The 21851-nt window shown below is 43.6% G+C and overlaps 2 protein-coding genes across 2 annotated transcripts in view; one reads left to right on the forward strand and one right to left on the reverse strand.

Annotated features, from left to right (window-relative positions):
* LOC310771382 (retinal-specific phospholipid-transporting ATPase ABCA4-like) overlaps nt 1-21851 on the reverse strand; it is a gene marked incomplete at both ends in the record, with an annotated part of 189101 nt that overhangs the window by 75131 nt on the left and 92119 nt on the right. The window contains 5 exons of the mRNA XM_083631907.1: nt 1360-1565; nt 5353-5446; nt 7382-7560; nt 20211-20348; nt 21254-21393. Coding sequence (XP_083488033.1) covers nt 1360-1565; nt 5353-5446; nt 7382-7560; nt 20211-20348; nt 21254-21393 — 757 coding nt within the window. The remainder of the gene's footprint in view (nt 1-1359; nt 1566-5352; nt 5447-7381; nt 7561-20210; nt 20349-21253; nt 21394-21851) is intronic.
* Nucleotides 3224-4609, forward strand: LOC310791509 (E3 ubiquitin-protein ligase TRIM39-like; the record flags this gene model as incomplete). Its single annotated transcript, XM_083653185.1, has 1 exon — nt 3224-4609. The coding sequence occupies one exon, from the start codon at nt 3224-3226 to the stop codon at nt 4607-4609; it is 1386 nt and encodes a 461-aa protein (XP_083509311.1).

Below are 21851 nucleotides of genomic sequence, written 5' to 3' on the forward strand. Positions count from 1 at the left end.
AGAGCAAGGTACTGCTAACGTACCGGTAGTTGGACGACGATGCTGCTGATGATGAAGAAGATGATGAAGAACATCTCAGTTGTTTTTATTTGTTCCAATAATACTCTACAATACTAGGCTTGTTCAAAACTGCCTGTACCTACCTTCTTGTGTGTACTAAGTACTATCATACTGGTTTAAATATGCAATTTGATACTTTCCCAACTTTGCAGAGCAATAATTCTGTGCAAAAAGAATTAAACGGCGGTCCCTTATAGACGCCGGGTCTGAATTTTCTTTTTGGTAAATAAACAGTGTTTTTTTTTTAGTTTTATGGTATAACAAATTAGGACATCATTCAAATACAAATCAAATACAAAGATTTAATGGTAACACTTTGAAGGTCATGTTTATAATGCATTATGAGCTCATTCACAAGACATTATAATGCATTGAAGGCTTTATAAAACTCTTTATAAATGTTTATAATCATACATGGCAAATAACAAGGTTTATAAGTGGTGTACATATTACCGTTAGTTTTAACGGCACAGGCAAGGCTGGTTTCGAACCCGAGGTCTCCAACTTGCAAGCCCAACACGTTAACCATCCAAAATCCCTTTGGCCAAGGACCAACGTGCTCGCTTTATCCCCCCCAGCCCCTGCCGCTTCAACGTCTCCGCGCTCCCTCACGCTCCAGGAACTACGCCTCGGATGACTGCGCGGCCATCCCAACATCCCACTTCTGACACAACCAATGTAACTTACAAGCCCAAGACGTTAACCATCCGACCAAAGGGATTGTCGGATGGTTAACGTCTTGGGCTTGTAAGTTGGAGACCTCGGGTTCGAAACCAGCCTCGCCTGTGCTGTTACATTGGTGTCAGAAGTGGGATGTTGGGATGGCGCAGTCATCGGAGGCGTAGTCCCTGGAGCGTGAGGGAGCGTGGAGACGTTGAAGCACAGGGGCTGCACTTCCCACAGGTGGAGGTAGTGTAGCGATCCGGGGTCTGGGTGGATAAAGCGAGTACGTTGGTCCTTGGCCAAAGGGGATTGTCCCTTTGGTCGGATGGTTAACATGTTGGGCTTGTAAGTTGGAGCCCTCGGGTTTGAAACCAGCCTCGCCTGTGCCGTTACACATTGTTAAATAGGTGCACTGTATAACCAGGGATGTGATCTAAAATGTTTAAGTCATTTTTAATTTCAGCTCGACTTTAAGGGCTTATAAACATTTTTTTTTTTTTATGTTACCATTACATGCAGTTTAAACATATTACAGATACCATAAAGCTTATTATAAACATTCTTATTATAAACTTCTAGAATTATTGATATTATGACTACTGTCATGACTTCATGTTTCGATCCCTATGCACGCACCTCCTCCAGCGAGGTATCGGACACGTCAAAGCTGCTGAGGCCGATGTCAGTGAGGGTTTCCTCCAGCTCTCTGAACAGGCTGGCGTAGGCCCGGGGCTGGAGGTCCGGGTCCGGGAGCAGGTAGGTCAGCTCCTGGCCCATGGCCTTCATCAGACGGGCCTCAGGCACGTGGTGCTGCACCAGGCCTGTGATGCGATCCACGTTACCTGGAGGTAAGCAACCAGGGCTGGTTATGTCTCATCACATCACAACTGCCTCGTTGTCCTGTTTCATTTTTTATCTCCACGAGTCCACATCCCCTTCTCCTCTGCTCTTTTGGAGTGAGAGGAAGTCGCTGGAAACAGTGACGTAAGATAAGATGAATGTAATGATCTCAATTGGGAAATTCGGTCAACGCAGCAGCAAATAGTAACAGGACATACAGTAGCAAAGAAAAATAGAATAATATATAGCCGCCAGCACCGATTGCGGGGTCCACAATAACTTGGAAAACTAAGCACTAGATCATATCATATACAGTATTATAAGCCAGTGGTCTTCAACAGGGGATCCGGGACCCCCAGGGGCAGGCACGGACTGGGAAAATCCTTCAGGCCAGGACATATAGCGCAAAATATAGCCCCAGTCAGGTCACTTTTTAAGCGGGGGTCTGGGGGCCCCCGACCACGAAAATCTTAGTTACAAAGACTTATCATTTTTGCCCACGGTGTATAGGGAATACAGTATAGTGGAGGCGCATGTAGGCTCCGTTTGAACTTAGGGGGGAAGACATTAAGTGGGGGGTCTGGAAGTCCTCCCCCAGGACGTTTTGACCGTCAAACCCTTCATTTCCTGCATACTGGTGATTTTTTTAATGCACCAATTTGTGCCTTTTCTGCATCAATTTAAGGTAGAAATGTCTTTATTTATGTCAAGATTCAGAGTTTAGCATGCAGGCCATTTAGCAGGCCAGCCACCGGGAAAACTCCCTGCTCCCTATGGCCAGTCCGGGCCTGCCGGGGTCCACAGAGGTACTGCAGAGGTGTCAAAATGGCTATTTTGGCCATTTTCTGGTTTTTCGCCCCGTATAGAGATTTTGGCACACATCCCAAGTTGTTTGCAGGGGTCATATTAGTATATAACAGTTGAGATATTCTCTCCTAAATGAAGCGCATACAGTACATATCTGAGCCAGGTCCAAGACTATTTAGGACTCTAGGAATACTACAGGAATAATAAAGAATGGTATCTTCCATTGTGACATCATCAGTGATGTCATAAATCCCCCTCTACTCATGTATTGTGACGTCATCAGTGATATCATAAATCCCTCTCTACTCACGCATTGTGACATCATCAGTGATGTCAGAAATCGAATGTAATGAAATGTCCTCCCATTTTGACATCTTCATTGATGTCATAAATCCTCCCCTGCTGCTGGTGGTATAAATAGGACCAGTAGAGATGGTGAGATCAGTAGGAACGAGAGCTCTTCACCTCAGTACCAACCAGAAGTACAAACCATATATCTAGCATCTTAGCTAAGTTGTCCCACAACCTAAGAGCCAACCTCCAGAGATTCCTGAGAGTACACCCTCAAACAGGTATCTCGCCTTTTAACCTAAGAGTCAACTTCCAGAGATTTGAGTACCCCGTGAACCGGTACGTTACTTGAGCAGTGAGCAGTCAACTCAACTCCTGGACTCTGCACCCCCCTTTCACCACACCCTCACCTGAAAATCGATAATAGTAAGGTGAGCCACGAGGACGCACCTGACCTGACACACCCTGAGGTCATTGTTGCCACACCTAACAATCCAAACACATTCTCTCAAACAATATCTCATATCTGTCCGGTTCGTTTTCAGATTTACTGAGAGACAGAATGGCTTCCAGATCAGAGGAGGATCTCTCCTGTCCTGTCTGCCATGACATCTTTATTGATCCAGTCCTTGTGTCATGTAGCCACAGCTTCTGTAAAGCCTGTCTGCAGAGCTGGTGGACAGAGAGACTAATACATGACTGTCCACTTTGTAAGGGAATATCTTCACAGAGTGAACCACATCATAATTTGGCATTGAAGAACCTGTGTGAGGCTTTCTTACTGGACAGAGATCATAGAGCTTCAGCAGGATCTGAGCGTCTCTGCAGTCTGCACTCTGAGAAACTCAAGCTCTTCTGCCTGGACCATCAGCAGCCAGTGTGTCTCATCTGTCGAGATTCAGAAACACACACCGACCACAGATTCAGACCCATCGATGAAGCTGCATGGCATCACAAGGAGGAACTCCGGAAATCACTGAAGCCCATAAAGGAGAAACTGAAGCTCTTTAATAAAGTTAAAGGAAACTGTGATCAAACAGCAAAGCATATAAAGGTCCAGGCCCAAGACACAGAGCGGCAGATTAAGGAGGAGTTTAAGAAGCTTCACCAGTTTCTACAAGAGGAAGATGAGGCCAGGTTGGCTGCACTGAGGGAGAAAGAGGAGTGGAAGAGTCAGCTGATGAGGGAGAAGATAATGGGTCTGAGCAGAGAAATAGCAACTCTTTCAGCCATAGAGAAGGACCCGAGAGCTGAAGATGTCTCGTTCCTGCAGAACTACAAGGCTACAAAGGAAAGAGTCCAGCACGACCTGCCAGAGGATCCACAGCTGGTCTCAGGAGCTCTGATAGACAAGGCCATACATGTGGGCAACCTGAGCTTCACAGTCTGGGACAAGATGAAGGAGATGGTCTGCTACACTCCTGTGGTTATGGACCCAAACACTGCTGAGCCAGATCTCATCCTGTCTGAAGATCTGACCATTGTGATATGTGGACAACATTCTCCTGAGAACCCAGAGAGGTTTGACAAACGGTCTGTCATGGGATCTGAGGGCTTTAACTCAGGAACTCACAGCTGGGATGTTGAAGTTGGAGATACAACATGCTGGGCAGTGGGTCTGTTAGCAGAGCCTGCCCAGAGGAATGGAGCCATACTGTCTGGATTATGGGTAATAATGTTTGAGGATAATGATGTATACACAGCATGGTCCCCATCAGATCTGACTGATCTCCCCATGGAGAAGAAGCTCCAGAGGGTCAGAGTGCATCTGGACTGGAACAGAGGAAAGCTGTCATTCTCTGATCCTGATACTAACACACACATACACACCTTCACACACGCCTTCACTGACAGGCTGTTTCCCTACTTTAAGTTAGGGTTGAATACTGGACGGCTTGGATACTGGAAGATTTTACCGCTGAAGGTCTCTGTAACAGTGGAACAGTAAAGTTAGGGGGCGTGTCCACTAACCAACATGTTGAGCGCTTGATGCGCTGGTGCTGAGCTGAAATCGTTTTTTTATGGTGTGGCCGCTAGGTGGCCGAGGTTTTTTTTATGGCGTGGCCACTAGGGGGCCGAGGCATCCCTAAGAGTGTCTGTCTGTCTGTCTGTCTTTATGTCCCCACGAAGAAGAAGGAAAGAAAGAAAGACATTTCTGAAAATGAAGCAGTACAGAGCTAGAACGCGCTGTGCAACGGCCTGGAACAGATGCTGCACTGCAAGTGCATGTACATCCTATTCATTTTCTGCCACGCCCTGCCTCATATCCTTATTAGAAAAAAAAAATCTTCAGGAACCAGTCAGGTATTGTATATACTCCCAAGTCTTTTCATAATCGGTGAGGATTTTGAAAGTTGTCTAGTGTATCCTAGGCTTTTGCCTCAGAACCATTGTGACATCACTGGTGTCACAATGTCGTCACAATGTCTATGACCTCATTAGCAAATAAGGTCTATATGACATCATCAGTGCTTTTATGACATCACCGATGATGCATCTGTGGTCCTTATGCATTCACAGTGACATCACTGATGACATCATTCACTGAGTGTGTGTGTGTTTAATTAACAGATGATGTGTGTTTGGAGGCTCCGCCCACATGGTGTGGTTAGCAGGTGATGCGTTTGTGAAGAGGCTGGGAAGAGGGTTTGGGGAGTATGGATTATTTAATGTATGTATTTGTAACCTTACCGTCCATCTGTCTGTCTGGGCTCTGGCTCTCCTGGCTGTCTTTGAACTTGGAGCACTTGGAGCATTTACAGGAGCAATCCTCTGTACAGTCACACTGCAGGACAACACACACAGGAGCCATCATTCATCTCTCCAACTTAGAGCAGAAATATCCTCACAAAGTGTCAAAGTTAGTCATTTTCACATTTTTGCATGCATTGTTGCCCAAGATGACGTCCTCAAATGTCTTGTTTTTTCCACAACACAAAGATGTTGTTTACTGTCATAGAGGTGTAAAGAAACCAGATTTTCTTTCTTAACTTTTTTCTTAGAAAATTAGTCAAACCTATTAATCAAAATAGTTGATTAATTTAATAGTTGACAACTAATCAATGAATCGTTGCAGCTCTAGATTCCATGCATAACATAATGCATAATGTATATGCATTAATATGATGATCATATTTATTATTATCCTGAGTTCCAATGGAGTGTTTTAGTGTAAATAAATGGTATAAATGCTTTTTCAGAGGCTTTTCCTCTGTTTTTTGGAATATTTTGCCATGAAAATGCTAACATTTAGTATTTAAATTGAACACACACACACACAGCTCCACATTCATGAGGATGCGTATCCCCCAACCCAATCACTAAAATAAAACATTTTACATGTCTGCAAACCAGGGATATGTACAATCTCAACGTAACATGAATACGGCTCTCCCGTGTGAAAGGCAACTGTTTACACCCTCCATGCACCATGACCACAACACCCTTACTGGCCAACGTGCTATTTCAATAGCAGACTGTATAATGTTGATATATACACGTAATGTAGGAATGTTGATATGCAACGCATTTTTGGTTAAGAAATGTTAACATTCTCGTGGATTCCAGAAATGCATACCTGCCAACACTCCAGATGAGTCTCCCTATTTTTAACCCTTTCTCCCGCTGTGCTACGGAATTTGGTAATTTCTCCCGCTAATCTCCCGATTTCATAGTGATACAACTCAATTGGGTGTTTCACAGTTTCTATAATATGTCCAGACAGTAGGATATGTGTTGCGGTACCTGGCAACCCAACCAAATGACCCTGCCTGACGTGCTGTGCGTCACTCATCACTGTGCTTGCTCAAGCTCTTGGGTGAGGTGCTCTGCCATATGTACTGTATATACCGTCAATGGGCTCCACTCGCTTTGCCACTGAAAATGGATGAAACAGGTCCCAAGAAGAAAAATTACGTGTCCAAATTTCAGTCCACTTGTTGCGAGACCATCCTGTTTCTAACTGCTAGCCACATCAGCCAAAACCATACGTTTTGGAAGTTGTTTTAGTTATCATTTTAGATGTTGACTTTTGATTACATCTTTTGTACATTATTTTTATTATTATTATTATATATTATTATTTATTTCACTGTGAACTATGAATTTAAGACTAATTAAAAGTAATTTACTTTACATCCTTGTATTTATTCTATTAATTTGTGGTGTAGGGTCATATTGGGGCGGGGGGACATTGAGGCTACGCCATTCACCGATATCATCCTTTTTTATATAAAAAGGGAGAAAGTGGGCGATATCTGTTTCAGTGGGCAATATCTGTTTAAATTTTTGTCCCAGTGATGATGTTACAATGTCTATGATGTCATCAGTGACATCATTATTGACCAAAATCACATCACTGATGATGTCATAGGCACGGATGATGTCATAGCTATTGTGACATCATCAGTGATGTCATAGGCATTGTGACATCATCAGTGGGAGTGATTTCATCAGTGATGCGAAGTTGAGCAATTGTGCGTTGCGCATGCCAATATAGCAGGCAATTGTGCACTGCGCATGCCAATAGAGTGGGCGAGGCTACGCAGCAGCCGAGCTGTGGGTGAGGCCACGCAGCGGCTGAGCTGCAGGCGAGGCCACGCAGCGGCCGAGCTGTGGGCTAGGCCCAGAAAATCTCCCTCTTTTTCACAGCACAATGTTGGCAGGTATGGAAATGTACCATGTCAACATGTTATTCTGGCGAGCAGGCTGCTATCCCCACCTTGAGTGCGTGGCTCTTCATGCGGCGTACGAGGGTGAGGTAGAAGCCGGCACCCAGGCAGTTCTTGAGGAAGAGAGGTGAGCCGCAGCAGTGCAGGCGGCCCTGGGAGATGATGGCCACGCGGTCGCTCAGCAGGTCGGCCTCGTCCATGTGGTGCGTGGACAGGATCACTGTGCGCCCTACGGGGAGGCCAGCCAGGGAGGGAGGGGAGGAATAAACCATGGTAGAAAGGGTGAAAGAGATTTGTGTCAGGGTTCCCACACCTCCTTAAACATCAAATTCAAGGACTTTTCAAGGACTTTCCCAGCCCTATATGCTAGTCTAACATGTTCAGTTATAACCAATGGTGACAAGTCAACCAGGTTTCCTTTACTTCGCTCGGTTCAGCAGGGTTGCCCTCTCTCGCCGGCCCTCTTCGCCATTGCGCTTGAGCCTCTTGCCTTAAAAATACGTACTCACCCAAGCCTTGCAGACCTGAAGGTCGGTGGTATTGAGACGCGTATCAGTTTGTACGCCGACGATGTAATATACCTACATAATTCAAAAAAGTCGATCCCCCCTTCCCTAGAATTAATCACCTCCTTCGGTAAGCTGTCCGGATACACAATAAACTGGACAAAGAGTGACTTTATGCCTCTCTGATGTCTTCACTCCCGGTTTCCTGGAAAATATCCCATTCAAATTGGCAAAGGACCGCCTCACCTATCTTGGCTTGACCATACCCAGAGATCCTAAACTAGTTTTTAAGTTAAACTTTGCGGACTTTGTTTCAAGACTTAAACGGTGTATAGACGGTTTTCACCAGCTGCAAGCCTACAGCACATCCTTTTTCTTGTTTTATGGCGGTTGGCATCCTTAAATGTTGCATTAACGCCACCTACTGAATTGTATCATCTTCACAGTACTATTTACAGTGTCCACTTTCTCAGCTGTTCAGGGAGGAACACTGACATACTTCTATTTATATTTTTTAATTTTCCTATGCAAATGTTTAAAGCAGCTACGAGCAACTTTTTCGATTGTTATTAAACAGTATAAATTTAATATCAATGCATCACATCTTACCTCTAATAGTCGACGAGACCAACGCAGAGTAGTCTCGCTTGAACCCCGAGTGAATCGGCCAGTGTTAGTGTGTCTGTAGCCAGGGCAGATCAGGAAGTGAAATGAAACGGTTTGCAGCAGCCACTTCGGCCATAACCACAAAATAACTTCCAAAAAACCTGTTAGAATATAACGAGAGATGTTCCCGAGAGTATGCGTGGCGTTCACATTGTTTATGTTATGTTGCTAGGCAGCGCAAACCATAGACATATATAAAGGCTAGATGGCTTAAGGCGGAGTCACCAGCATCGTTGAAGCGCTGCCATCTTGCTACGGCAGGCTTTCTGGTACGTTCTATGGTAGCTGTTGGAGGGTGCACAGACAAAAATACTCATAACTCGCTGAAATCTTGACGGATTTACAAACGGTTTGGTTTATTACAAGCATATTCCGTTCCCGAGATATGGCAAAAAAAAAACAACAACACTAAAAACACTATTTTTTTGATGGGCTCCAAATTACACCAAAATTAAACCGAAGCATCTATGCCATGAGAGGGATTCAGGCACAAAGTTTCATGCAGTTTCATCCATTTCCCTCGGAGTTATGATCATCTGATGTGATAATACTAACCCAACAACAGATGCTCATAGCTCCTAGCAAAATGGATGAAACTGCATGAAACTAGGTGCGTGAATTCATCTCATGATGATGATGCTGCGGTTTAAGTTTGGTGTAATTTGGAGCCAAAAATAATAATAAAATGTTAGCGTTTTTTTAACCCATAGATATATATAAAGCTGTGGTGCCGTAGCAAGATGGCCACCATGCGACGACGTCGCTCTCCATTGACCGGCAGCGCGGGTAAGCCATCTAGCCTTTATATATGTCTATGGCGCAAACGGCGTAGGAAGGCAGCTGCGTTTCACTTCCTGGTTTCACTTCCGCGGTTCACTTCCGGGTTACCCGGTCCGGTCGCTCTAGAGAGCCCCCTGTTGACGCAAGTTTAGACAGACTATAGACTTAATAATCACCTAAGGGAGCAATCTCAGATACACACGGCTTTGGTCTCGTCGACTATTAGAGGTAAGATGTGATGCATTGATATTAAATTTATACTGTTTAATAACAATCGAAAAAGTTGCTCGTAGCTGCTTTAAATGTAAAGATAGGCCTATGCGTGCAATAATGTACTGATAGTCAGCTTACTCTGTAACATGTAGCTTTTATTAGCCTCTCAGGCTAGCTCCGGACCAGACAACAGCACTTCCTACTATACCAGCGTACGTGCATGTCTTTCCGAGAGGGGTGGTTGTTATGGCAACTATCAACAACAACAACAGGAACTACCTACTACAACACATAAAGACCGAAATAGGCTACGTTGTTACTGTGTCTGTCGGAGACACGGCCTAACGTTAACATTTAATATGAGCCGAATATCAGCCTGGAAGTAAACCGGATATTCAGGTGGGTTGTTATTGTTGTCAAGTTCAAACGGTCTATAGAAAAGTGGAAAATCCAGCCCCTCTCCATGATTGGCCGTATAAACTCAATTAAGATAGTCTCTCTTCCTAGGTTCCTTTATCGTTGTCAAAATCTTCCCATCTTTCTCACATCAGCTTAGCAGCTAAGACCTGGGGCCCTATCTTTCGACAGGCGATATCCCCTAATAGCGCTTTGCGCACCTGTTTGCGCGTGCCTTAAAGGACGGCTTTACCGTGGGGAATATGAATATATATCAATCTCACGCCCCTAAGGTTTTAGAATCCGTTGAAATATTTTGAAATTGGAGCTTCACTGCCTGACCTATCAGGCATCTCTCACATTTTTAGGGAAGCCGGATGACGCGTTACGCGTCACCCGGCTTCCCTCCCCGCTTGCGGAACTCGAGCGCCTATGAACTACAAGTCTTGTGAGCCATGGTCCCGCCTCTAGAGGTCCTCCACGCCCCTTCAGAGCTCTCGACGAAAAGCAAAAGGCAGCCATCTTGGTCACCCGCATAGCATACTGTAGCTAGGTTAGCTTTCCATAGCTCCTTGCCAAGAGACCATGGGCTCTATTCTCCCACAGGCCATCGGCGCTATTACGGGCCTTAACCGCAAAAAAACGTGCCTTGCGCCTGTTTCGGCAAGATAGCAATAGGCTTTAGGCTGCCAAATGCGCTTTAGGCCGAATGGGCGTGGCGCAGTCCCAAAGTGGGCGTGTCGGCGCTAAATACCAGCCTAGTGATATCTTGGGACCTGGCCTACATTTAGCGCTTTGCGCTTTTGTAAAGCAGGCCTATTCTGTGCCTTCACTGCTTCTTCTCTGTCACCCTTCTCTCTCTCTCTCTCTCTCTGAGTTCCCAGCATGCATTGTGTTTCTTCATTTCGCTACTAAATAGCCACCAAATGAGCCAAAATAGATATAAAAGGTAGTTCTAAATTAATGTGTAATGGTAACACAGCCTGCCATTGTCAACATTTCAATATTGGACCAAATAAAACCTCGAAATGAAAACACCACCCTATGTGAAACATATATGTCCTCCTGGGCCTATATATACCCCTTGTCGAGTTAACGTGATTTAGAGAAGTAACAGCGGAAGGCGCTTCGGAACGCGCTTCTAATGGCATCTGCTATACTGTGATGTCCCTCCAATAACTTGGCCCTATTTCACATTTAGTTTTACAATAAAAACACATTTATGCAATGACTTGACATAATGTAGGGTATATTTATGTGCATCATCCTTCCTGCAGCAGGCGAGAGAAAATGATATCTTTCTGGACAAACTTTCACCAATCTAATAGGCTATATTTTTCTAGCTGATGCATAGAACATTATTTTCACTTTGATCTTGCTATAGTGTAGCGTATTTACATGCTTGCAGTATTGAAACTGCAGTTAGATTGGTTTGAGAAGCATAATAATATGGAATAATAGCCTATAATGCAGACAGACAGGCTGGATGAAGGGAGGGGGGGGGGGGGCAGAGCGTTTGGCTTTCGTCTGGTTTTGCGGGATCACTGGAATTGGAGCTAAAAAGGCAAGCGTGCGATTCGTTTATTGCACTTATCCAATGAGCATGACGGTGCATAATTTTACGCCTAAAAGGCGTGGTTGTAATGCTTTGGGCTGCATCTAGCGCCAGCACGACGATATCAAGTGCGCCTTTCCACGCCCACTGCTTTGATCTGCGCCTGCCGCTCGGCCTAGAAACTGCGCCGATGCAACGATAGGGGCCCATATCTCTGGAACGGAAGCACCAAAAGACACGGGACTGGCGGCATTGGAAAGCTCGTCAAATTTTACATCTAATAGTAGGTGAGTTGAAGTAACGAAATCAACGCTGAGCAATGTACCCATTTTTACACATTTTTACAGAAAATAGTTACAACATCAGATGCGCGTAACTCCTACGAAAATGCCTTAAAATGCATGAAAAAATGTTTATGAAGACATCTCCCGACATATATACTACCGTTTACATTTGGTGCAATTTGGAGGCAATTTTATTTTCGATTTATTTCTTCTTCTTTGTATCTTTTATTGTCGAAGCCTTCTTCTTCTTCTTCTTCTTTGAGTTTTATGGCGGTTGGCAAACATATATGTGCATTACCGCCACCTACTGGAGTTTGATATCAGCCAAATGCCTGAGGGGTGGGCATGAAAACGAAGGCCACGCGAGCCCAGTGCATTGTGGGAAATGTAGTATTTCGGGTCCCCGCACCCGCCCCTCCCCTCCACCACCCCCCCCCCCCCTCCACACAGAGTGGATTTCTGGTGATATCTCTGGCGGGAAACAACCAATTTCAAAAATTTCAACGGATTCTAAAACCTTAGGGGCGTCAGATTGAATATATATTCATATTCCCCACGGTAAAGCAGTCCTTTAAGGCAGGGAAGATAGCAGTCCGCCTTGCGTCGTCCGCCAGGTGTTATGCCGAGTTTTGCACCCCAGCGCCGGCAGCATCCCCACCTCCCGGAAGCATATTTTAATGATTTATACAGAAATGTAACTGTTTAAAAGTGATATAATTGTCTGGTAGACGTGACCTCCCTGGTTTCTAGGTTAAAACAGCCACCGAAATATGTTGGGGATGCAATTCTCGGCGGGCATGCGAAACGTTCACGGCACCTGTCGCAGACGCAAATTAGAGCCGTGCCAAAATCATCTGCGCCCCCAAATGTCTGCGCAAATGGGATTTGGGCGGTCTTAACTACCAGAATTATTCACAGGTGTGGCCAGGCAATGCTGGGCATTACGTCAATCAAAACCAATCAGATTCCCGTCTCGCAATGGCTGTTTGCGCGAGGCATGCAATATGCTGTACTTCTCTCCATGCGTAATAGAGTGTACTCACTTGTGCGAGGACAGAGAGAGCTTATTGACAGATCATCTGTGGTGCCAACGACCCTCCTGGTTATGAAGGTAAATAGCCTATGTCCATTGTCCAACAAGTTTTCTCAATTAATTTCCCTCTTTGCGATGTGATAAAAGTTTCTCAGTGAGTTATAGTTGATTGCCTCACTGAATTATCTGCTAATACCCAATTTTAGCAGCATAATTTGATGTCTAGGCTGTGCGTAATGACATCTCCAAAATGAATTCTACTTTGCACTGCGCTGCGCTGCACCGAGATTACGGGTGCGCTCCCAGCGCAGCGAGGTATTTGCGCGTAAGAGGTCCTTTTCAAAGCTCTTAGCGCAAAGTAATTGCACGCTGCTGATGATAGGGTAATGCCATCTATCCCACATTTTAGCGCTGAAACGCCTGCTTTGGCATGTGGCAGCCAATGCCCAGTACAATTATCAAAGTCATGCGCTTGTGCCCGCCCCCAATTTGCATTGCGCACAGCGTTAAACTAGCGCAAACGCTAAATTAGCGCTTTTGGGAAGATAGGGCCCCTGTAATTCTGTCATACATTTGGAACTATAAGAACCACAGAATTTCAAAAATTAATTTGCAAAAGCCCAAGTCTGAGGGAGAATTGGCCTTACCAGTATTTAGGCACTACTACTGGGCTGCCAATGTTAAGGCTCTGATGTACTGGTAGCAAGGGACTCCGGGTAACTTAACTTCCGGGGGCCCCCTGTGGTTGAAAATGGAGGCCAGCCCATAGAGAGCCGCAGGGATGACGTATTTTTGTAGGCAGAATGCGGAAGTCCCGAACTTCCTGGTTCTACACTGTTTCTGTCTATGGGATTTTTGAATGGGTTTTTGCCGCGATGCTTCAAATACGGTCTCTGGGCAACGCAAGATTAATCAAACGCGAACCAGAGTTCCGTCGGATAATCTTCACACATGAGGACCACTTTCATGAGTTTTGAAGCGTAAATGCGAGCCCTAGAAGTAAAATGCTCGAGCTAAGCTAATCCAGCACTACACACTGTCGCATAGGCTTCCACGTCACGTCAGCACTCAACCTGGACTGTTGTTGATGTGTGCACTGATTACCCCGGGCTGAACGGGGCTGAACCAGGTGAGGGAAAGAGAATTTCCGTGTTCGCCCTTTGAAGTGGTGACGTTATTGACGTATATATCCCCATCGACTCAAAAGTGTAGTCTCATTTAGCCGTTTGCTAGCTAGCCGTCCTTTTAACGGCAAGTAAAAGCTTCAAAACTCGTAAAAGTGGTCCTCGTGTGTGAAGATGATATTACTAAACACTGGTTCGCGTTTGATTAAGCCAGCGTTGCCCAGAGAGCTTATTAGAAGCATCGCGCCAAAAACCCATTCAAAACTCCCATAGGCGAAAACTGTGAAGCATCGATGATTTCCGGACTCGTTACTGCGGCTCTCTATTGTTACATTACATAATATTACATTACGTCATTTGGCAGACGCTTTTATCCGAAGCGACTTACAATAACACATTTTTGTCAGCAATAGAGCAATCAACTATGCAACACAGTCTATGACAGCTACAACTTCTGAAGGAATAGTGGTAAAGTTTAGTTTAGTTAGTTGTTTTTTGTTTGTTTTTTGAGAGAGAGAGAGAGAGAGAGAGAGAAAGATGTTAGTTCAAGAAGGGCCCAGATGGAGCCTGAAAAGGTGTGTCTTTAGTCTTTGCCGAAAGATCGGCAGTGATTCGGCCATCCTGACCGAAGGTGGAAGCTCGTTCCACCATTGAGGTGCCAGGGACGAGAAGAGTCGCGAACGGGATGAGCGACTTTTGAGCCCCGGTAGCATGAGGAGGGGCGAGGTGTCCTGTGCTGGTGGAGGAGCGGAGGGAACGGTGAGAGATTTGGAAACTGACCATAGATTGTAAGTACAGAGGGGCTGTTTGGTGTACTGCCCTCTAGGCCAGAACCAGTGTCTTGAATTTAATGCGTGCCATTGTCAACTCTTCCTTGCCAGCCATGCTATTTGCTAAGTTAGAGAAATCTGGGACCTTAGGAAATTTAAACTTAATTTTTGACTCTGTCAGAATCTTAAACCAAGTTAGGAGTGTTTTGAGTCTCCCAGATGTTTCTGTCCACACGACAATTTGTTTCAATCACTCTTTTTTGGCTCCATGGTCCGACAGAAACCATCATGCCTGGAATGAGAAGGGGCTAGTTTCAATCAAAGACCTATACATAGATGGTCATTTTGCATCCTTCGATCTATTGAAGAGGACGTTTGAATTACCTACCACGAATTTGCTCAGATTCCTGCAAATCAGAAATTATGTTCGATCCAAGATTTGCATCTTTGAATCGATTCCCTATTTATCGATATTGATCTTCAAAAGGGTAAAAAACTAACAGTTGGAATAATTTATCGGCCCCCTGACTCAAATCTGGTCGATTTCAGGGATAAACTAGAAGAAACATTATACTCTATAAATAAGAAAAATAATAACTGCATTTTTATTGGAGATTTTAACATTGATATCTCCAAAGAAGATGCAACTAAAAATGATTTCATAAATACATTACATTCTTTTTCGTTTTTTCCAACGATAAACACCTATACAAGAGTAACATCTTCGTCCAAGTCCATCATAGATAATATTGTCACTAACATTCGTAACACCACATTGGAAACTGGAGTGGTTCTGACAGACATAACTGATCACTTTCCTATTGTACTGTTTGCTAATCTCACTTGTGTACTAGCTCCCCCTCTCTGTAAGAAACCAACGAAAGTGTTAAATAACAGAACTCTGAGCCAGCTCTGTGACAACTTGAAGACAAAGTCATGGAATAATGTTTACTTTGCTTCTGATCCAGACACTGCTTATGACAGCCTGATCAGCGAATTATCTGATTCTATTTATAACTCAATTCCTGAAAAGACTGTCGTATGCAGAGCTGAAGATCAAAACCCTTGGCTCTCAAAGGGGATATTAACCTCCATAAAACAGAAAAACAAACTTTATAAACGGTATATAAAAAATCCGAGCCTCATTAATAAAAATAAATATAATGTCTTCAGGAATAAGCTCACCCATATAATAAGGAAAAGCAAATGTGTCCATTTTGCTGAACAGTTAAGGACAGCCCAGGGTGACACCAAGAGGACATGGTCTGTCCTGAATAAGGTCCTGAATAGGGACAAAAAACCACCAGTTCTCCCAGGTCATGTCAACTTGTCCAAACTCTCCAATCAATTCAACTCTTATTTTGTCTCTGTAGGCGAAGACCTGGCCAATAAAATCTGTCCTGCTCAAGGTATCTCTTACAACCAGTATCTCACAGGAGACTATCCTAACTCATTTTTTATGAAACCTACTGACTGCGATGAAGTATATGAAGCCATCATGAATCTGAACAACTCTCGTACAGCTGGTGTGGACGGAATCTGCAGTAAAATCTTGATTGCCGTAGCTGCTATTATAGCAAAACCACTTGCATATTGCATAAATTTATCTTTACTTTCTGGTGTTGTGCCTAGGATGACCAAAATTGCAAGAGTAATACCAATTTTCAAATCTGGGGATAAAAATAGTATCAGCAATTATCGCCCAATATCAGTCCTGCCTGTTATTTCTAAAATTTATGAGAGAGTTGTGTTTAAAAGACTGAGCAAATATTTTGATAAACTTAATATTCTTACATCCTCTCAGTATGGTTTCAGGAAAAAGAATACAACTTGTATGGCAATATTAGACCTTATAGAAAAAATAAATGATGCTGTTGATCGGGGGAACTGTGGGGTGGGTGTATTTCTGGACCTCTCAAAGGCTTTCGACACCATTGATTTTGACATTTTGTTGGGGAAGTTGCACCATTATGGGATTAGAGGACTGGCTCTTGAATGGTTTCGTGATTATCTGCATTGTAGATACCAGTATGTTGACATACATGATTTTCACTCTCAAAAAATGAATGTTAAATATGGGGTCCCCCAAGGTTCACTTTTGGGGCCTTTGCTTTTTATTCTTTACATCAATGATTTTGTCAACTCCTCTAAATTATTGCACAAAGTGATATTTGCTGATGACACAAACTTATTTCTGTCCCACAACGATCCTCATGAGCTTCAAGATCTACTCAATGTTGAACTCAAACAGGTGGATATTTGGTTCAAATGTAATAAATTGTCGCTGAATATCAGCAAAACCAACTTCATAATATTCCACTCTAACAAAAAATCAGTGGATCATATCCACCTCAATATAGATGGAAGGGAGTTGACAAGAGTAGGGTCAACGAAATTCTTGGGGGTCATCATAGACGAGTCAATCAACTTCAAATGTCATATTGATCATCTGTTAACAAAACTGTCTAAATATGTTGGTTTATTTTTCAAACTCCGTCATTTTCTGCCTTTATCTGCTCTCCTGATCCTGTACAAAACCCTGTTTGAGCCACACATTAATTACTGTAACATCATATGGTGTAACACCTTCCCCAGCTATTTGAAGAAATTAGAAAGCTTACAAAAGAAAATAATACGAGCCGTATCCTGGTCGGATTTCAACGCACCCACATGTTCCCTCTTCTATAGCTATAATCTTCTGAGGCTTGCTGAGTTTAATATTCACCAAAACGCAATCTTGATGTATCAAGTTGTCCATAACTTAAATCCAAGACTCTCCAAGCTCATCCCAGTAAACCGCCCCGCTCATTCTTTTAATACCAGAAATACACATCTTATTTATGGTAAGAAAAGACGACTGAAATGCACCAGTTTAAGTATAACTAATAGAGGGCCGCGGATCTGGAATGGGCTTGATGAGAGCCTGAAAACAGCTCCATCCATCTCTGTTTTCAAGAAAAAAATGAAAGAACAACTGCTTAATCTGTATGTATAATAATATAGTATATTATAATATATAGTATATATAATATATAATGTATATGATATATAATATAATATATAGCAATAATATGTATTATAAGTATACTTATACTTATCCATTGATCTGGGACTGTTTTGTTTGTTTTGTTTTGTTTGTTTATTGTCCTGTTGTGTAATTGTTGTTATGTTATACTGTATGCAGTAACTTGTATTTAAGTTGTGTTAAGTCTTCCTGCTCAGGCTCCTGCTATAAGCTTTTAGTAGCTTCTTTGGAGACCTGGCACTCCACACATTTGTATCTTGGTGTTGATTGAACATGTCAATTGTTTGTGTGTGTGGGGGGCGAAATAAATCTGAATCTGAAAAATCTGAATCTGAATCGCTCCCAAGTGAACATGCTTTTTTCGATGTATTGCTGAGCCCTCCACACTCCAAGGATATTATCTCTAGATTGGTATGTCTGTTTGACAACTGCAACATGACCTACTGAGAGGATTAGAGAAGCATGGCAGGGGGAACTTGGTATTGATTTAACTGACATTATATGGGAAAGGAGTCTGTCTCTGGTGCAACTCTACTAAGTTAATAGCAGACACCAGCTGATCCAATTTAAAGTCACTCGCCGTCTTAACTACTCCAAGCATAAATTACACAGGATCTTCCCTTCTGTCTCGCCACTGTGTGACAGGTGTCAGGTGTCAGTGGGCACACTATCTCATGTTTTCTGGTTCTGCCCTTCATTAACGGGATTCTGGGCCAAAATATTTGATTGGTACTCTAAGGCCTATGAAATAACCCTACAGCCGGAGGCAGAACTCGCCATCTTCGGCTGCTCTGAGTCCTCTCTGAACCTCCCTACAGCTGTGCAACAATCTCTGACACTGGGGACAATTGTCGCCAAAGAAGTCCTCCTCTTCGCCTTCTTTTCAGGTGTGGCTGATCGAGATGATCTCTGTTGTACAGATGGAGAGACTCCCTGAGAACCAACTCATCTAAAAGGTTCTCAGCTATCTGGGACCCGTTTTTGGCCTACTTTGACAAGGTTAAGAATGACTAGTGACTATATATAAAGCTCTTCAAGACAATATAGACACCCAGAATATATTCAACAAAAATGGACAGTGGACATAGGACATCAACTAAATCAGACGTTCCCAAACTTTTCAGACCAAGTACCACTATGTACGAAACCAAATTTCCTAAGTACCACTTCCCACTGAGGATTTTTTTTAAATCACTGTAGTTGGCTACTTTTGTGTCAGACAACCAACAGAAAACATCTTATTTGCTGATACCCTGATGGCAGTCAGCAAAGCTCTTGAGTACCACCAGGTGGAGCCTCGCGGACCACCAGTGGTCCCCGGACCACAGTTTGGGAATCACTGAACTAAATGAACAGGGTTGGAAGCAAAGCAGAGAGATTCATAAAACAACTAATTCCAAATACTGGAGAGAATTTGCATGGAAATTATACACAAGATTCTTTCTTACCCCAAACGTGCTCTCTAAAATTAATACATCAATGAAAGCAGACTTCTGGAGAAAATGTGGTAGGCTATCCTCTCTCTTTCTCTCGCTCTCTCTCATCCTCTCTGAAAATAGCCTACCTAATGTTAAAGTGTTGGAATGTTTCCCATTTGACTTTTTACAACATCGTCAAGAGTACGGTATATTTCAATTAAAAACATGCTCTCCTCTCACCATGTGCTACCGCGGCTCATTTTTAGCCTTGTGAAACTTCTGAAAGTACGAACTATCCCAAAAATGCTTTCACACTGTAAAACTGTGAACCGAACCATCCGGAATGGATCAAACGGCACGTTTGATCCATTCCGGACCGAGACCACTTCTTTTCCTCGGACCAAGGTCCGGCCTTTTGGTCCACACCATGGTCCTGGGGAGGTTTCACACCTGTTATTTTGGTTTGGATCAAACTGAAAAGTCTGAAAGTCTGGACCAAAATAGGTAAGTTTGAAAGTTTGAAATCTAATTTGTAAATGAATTGTTGTGGTTTCGAGAAAAGAAAAGTTGAGAAAAGTTTAATGTGGTTGTATCAATGCAGTTTTCTTAAAGGATGGCTTTACCGGTAATCAACCCACTTTGTATCATATAATCTCGGTAAAATAAGCACATGGGCAGTGTTTTGCCTTCTCTCTCTGTTTACCTCATGGTGAATTTGCCCCAGCTCCTGTCTGCAGAAACTCCGCCCCACCAGTCATTAGGGCTCGTTCAGGCTCTCCATGCAATTCTTGTGGATGTGTGCGCATACATAAAAAATAAAAATAAACAATAACAGCCGCCCTCGGAGCAGATTCTGCCTCTCCGGCACAACTTCCGCAGCTCTGTTGTGACGCGTAACGCGTCAAAACAGAGCGCTTTGGCAGAGGAGGAAATGGGAGATCTCCATGAGGAAAAGACAGAGAGAGGTAAACACTGTGCATGTGCTTATATTACTGAGATTAATAATGATACAAAGTGGGTTGATTACCGGTAAAGACATCCTTTAAAAACTCAACAGCCCACAGGATATCGCAGCTCTACCCTCCTCTACCAGCAGGGGGCAGTCTCACCTGCCCGGTATTTGAGCAGCAGGTCCCAGATGGAGCGTCTGGAGTACGGGTCCACTCCTGACGTGGGCTCATCCAGGATCACCACCTTGGCCCCGCCCACAAACGCCACAGCTACAGACAGCTTCCTCTGCATGCCCCCTGCAGACAGAACAGCAGAGAGTGGGATGCTGCTTCATGTATGGACAGTCATTAACTTGATCTAGCATGGCACATCAATCAAACATTCTACAACAAACACAGATGTTTGGTGTGCCATGGCTGTCTGTCCTTGTTTGGAAATGATTGGTCAGATTCGTCATGTTCAAATCTTGTTTGTCTGTGTTTAGCCCATGGCACACCAATCAAACATTATCCAACAACTGCTATAATGTTTGATTGGTGTGGCATGGGCTTTAGACATCATGTAAGCACACTTTCTTTGTGACTGTACACTGTACTGGATTAAGGTGCCAAATAGGGATGCACCATCATCAGCAGATTTGGCATGTTCTTGGTATCGGCCGATAAAGGCTTTAAAGTGATATATCGGCATCGGACTAAAACAAACATTTCTGGCAATATGACATTTCAGCCGATAATGCAGTTACTTGTACTTTTACATTCCTGTGGACAGAAATGACATTCTTTATTTGTTTTGCAATTTGTGAAAGACAGTGGGTCAAATGCCCTGGTTGTGGTGGCTATTGTCAGGATTCTCTCAGAGAGAACATCATCCAAACCTGTTATGTTACATTAAAAAAAAAAAAAAAAAAGAAATGGCATGATTTACATAACCTAAGTTGAAGTAGTTTTCTTATTTTGCCCAGTGAATGTGTACATTTTGAAAAGCATTGTATTTAGGTCATCATCTGCCAGTGGGCCATCACCATAAGAGTAGGCATAATAATGTGTTAATTCCACTACAGGAGAGACTTGTTGTTCTCTGAAATTAGGTGTGGGGAAAATGTGTGCATATATCAGCAATTGGCCAAAAAGAGTTGGAAAATATCAACAACAACAAAATCCAATGTGGCTCATCCGTAGTGCCAAATGTCCAGACAGACCTGAGAGGTTCTGGGTGAGTTGGTGTCTCTTATGTGGCAGACCCAGGTCCTGCAGCATGTTCTCCATCTCCTCCTCGGCCTCCGCTACGGGAGTGCCCTTCAACAGCGAGTAGAAGAGGATGTGCTCCTCTACAGTCATACTGAGAGAGAGACATAGACACAGAGAGTACAGTCATACTGAGAGAGACAGACACAGAGTACAGTCATACTGTCTGAGAGAGAGACATAGACACAAGAGTACAGTCATACTGAGAGAGAGAGACATAGACACAAAGTAGTCATACTGAGAGGGAGACAGACACAGAGTACAGTCAAACTGAGAGACAGACAGAGACTACAGTCATACTGAGAGAGAGACAGACACAGAGTACAGCCATACTGCCTGAGAGAGAGACACAGAGTACAGTCATACTGTCTGAGAGAGAGACATAGACACAAGAGTACAGTCATACTGAGAGAGAGACAGACACAGAGTACAGTCATACTGCCTGAGAGAGAGACACAGAGTACAGTCATACTGTCTGAGAGAGAGACATAGACACAAGAGTACAGTCATACTGAGAGAGAGAGAGACATAGACACAAAGTAGTCATACTGA

This window comes from Poromitra crassiceps (assembly GCF_964638095.1).
Source record: "Poromitra crassiceps genome assembly, chromosome: 2".
Classification (NCBI taxonomy): domain Eukaryota; kingdom Metazoa; phylum Chordata; class Actinopteri; order Beryciformes; family Melamphaidae; genus Poromitra; species Poromitra crassiceps.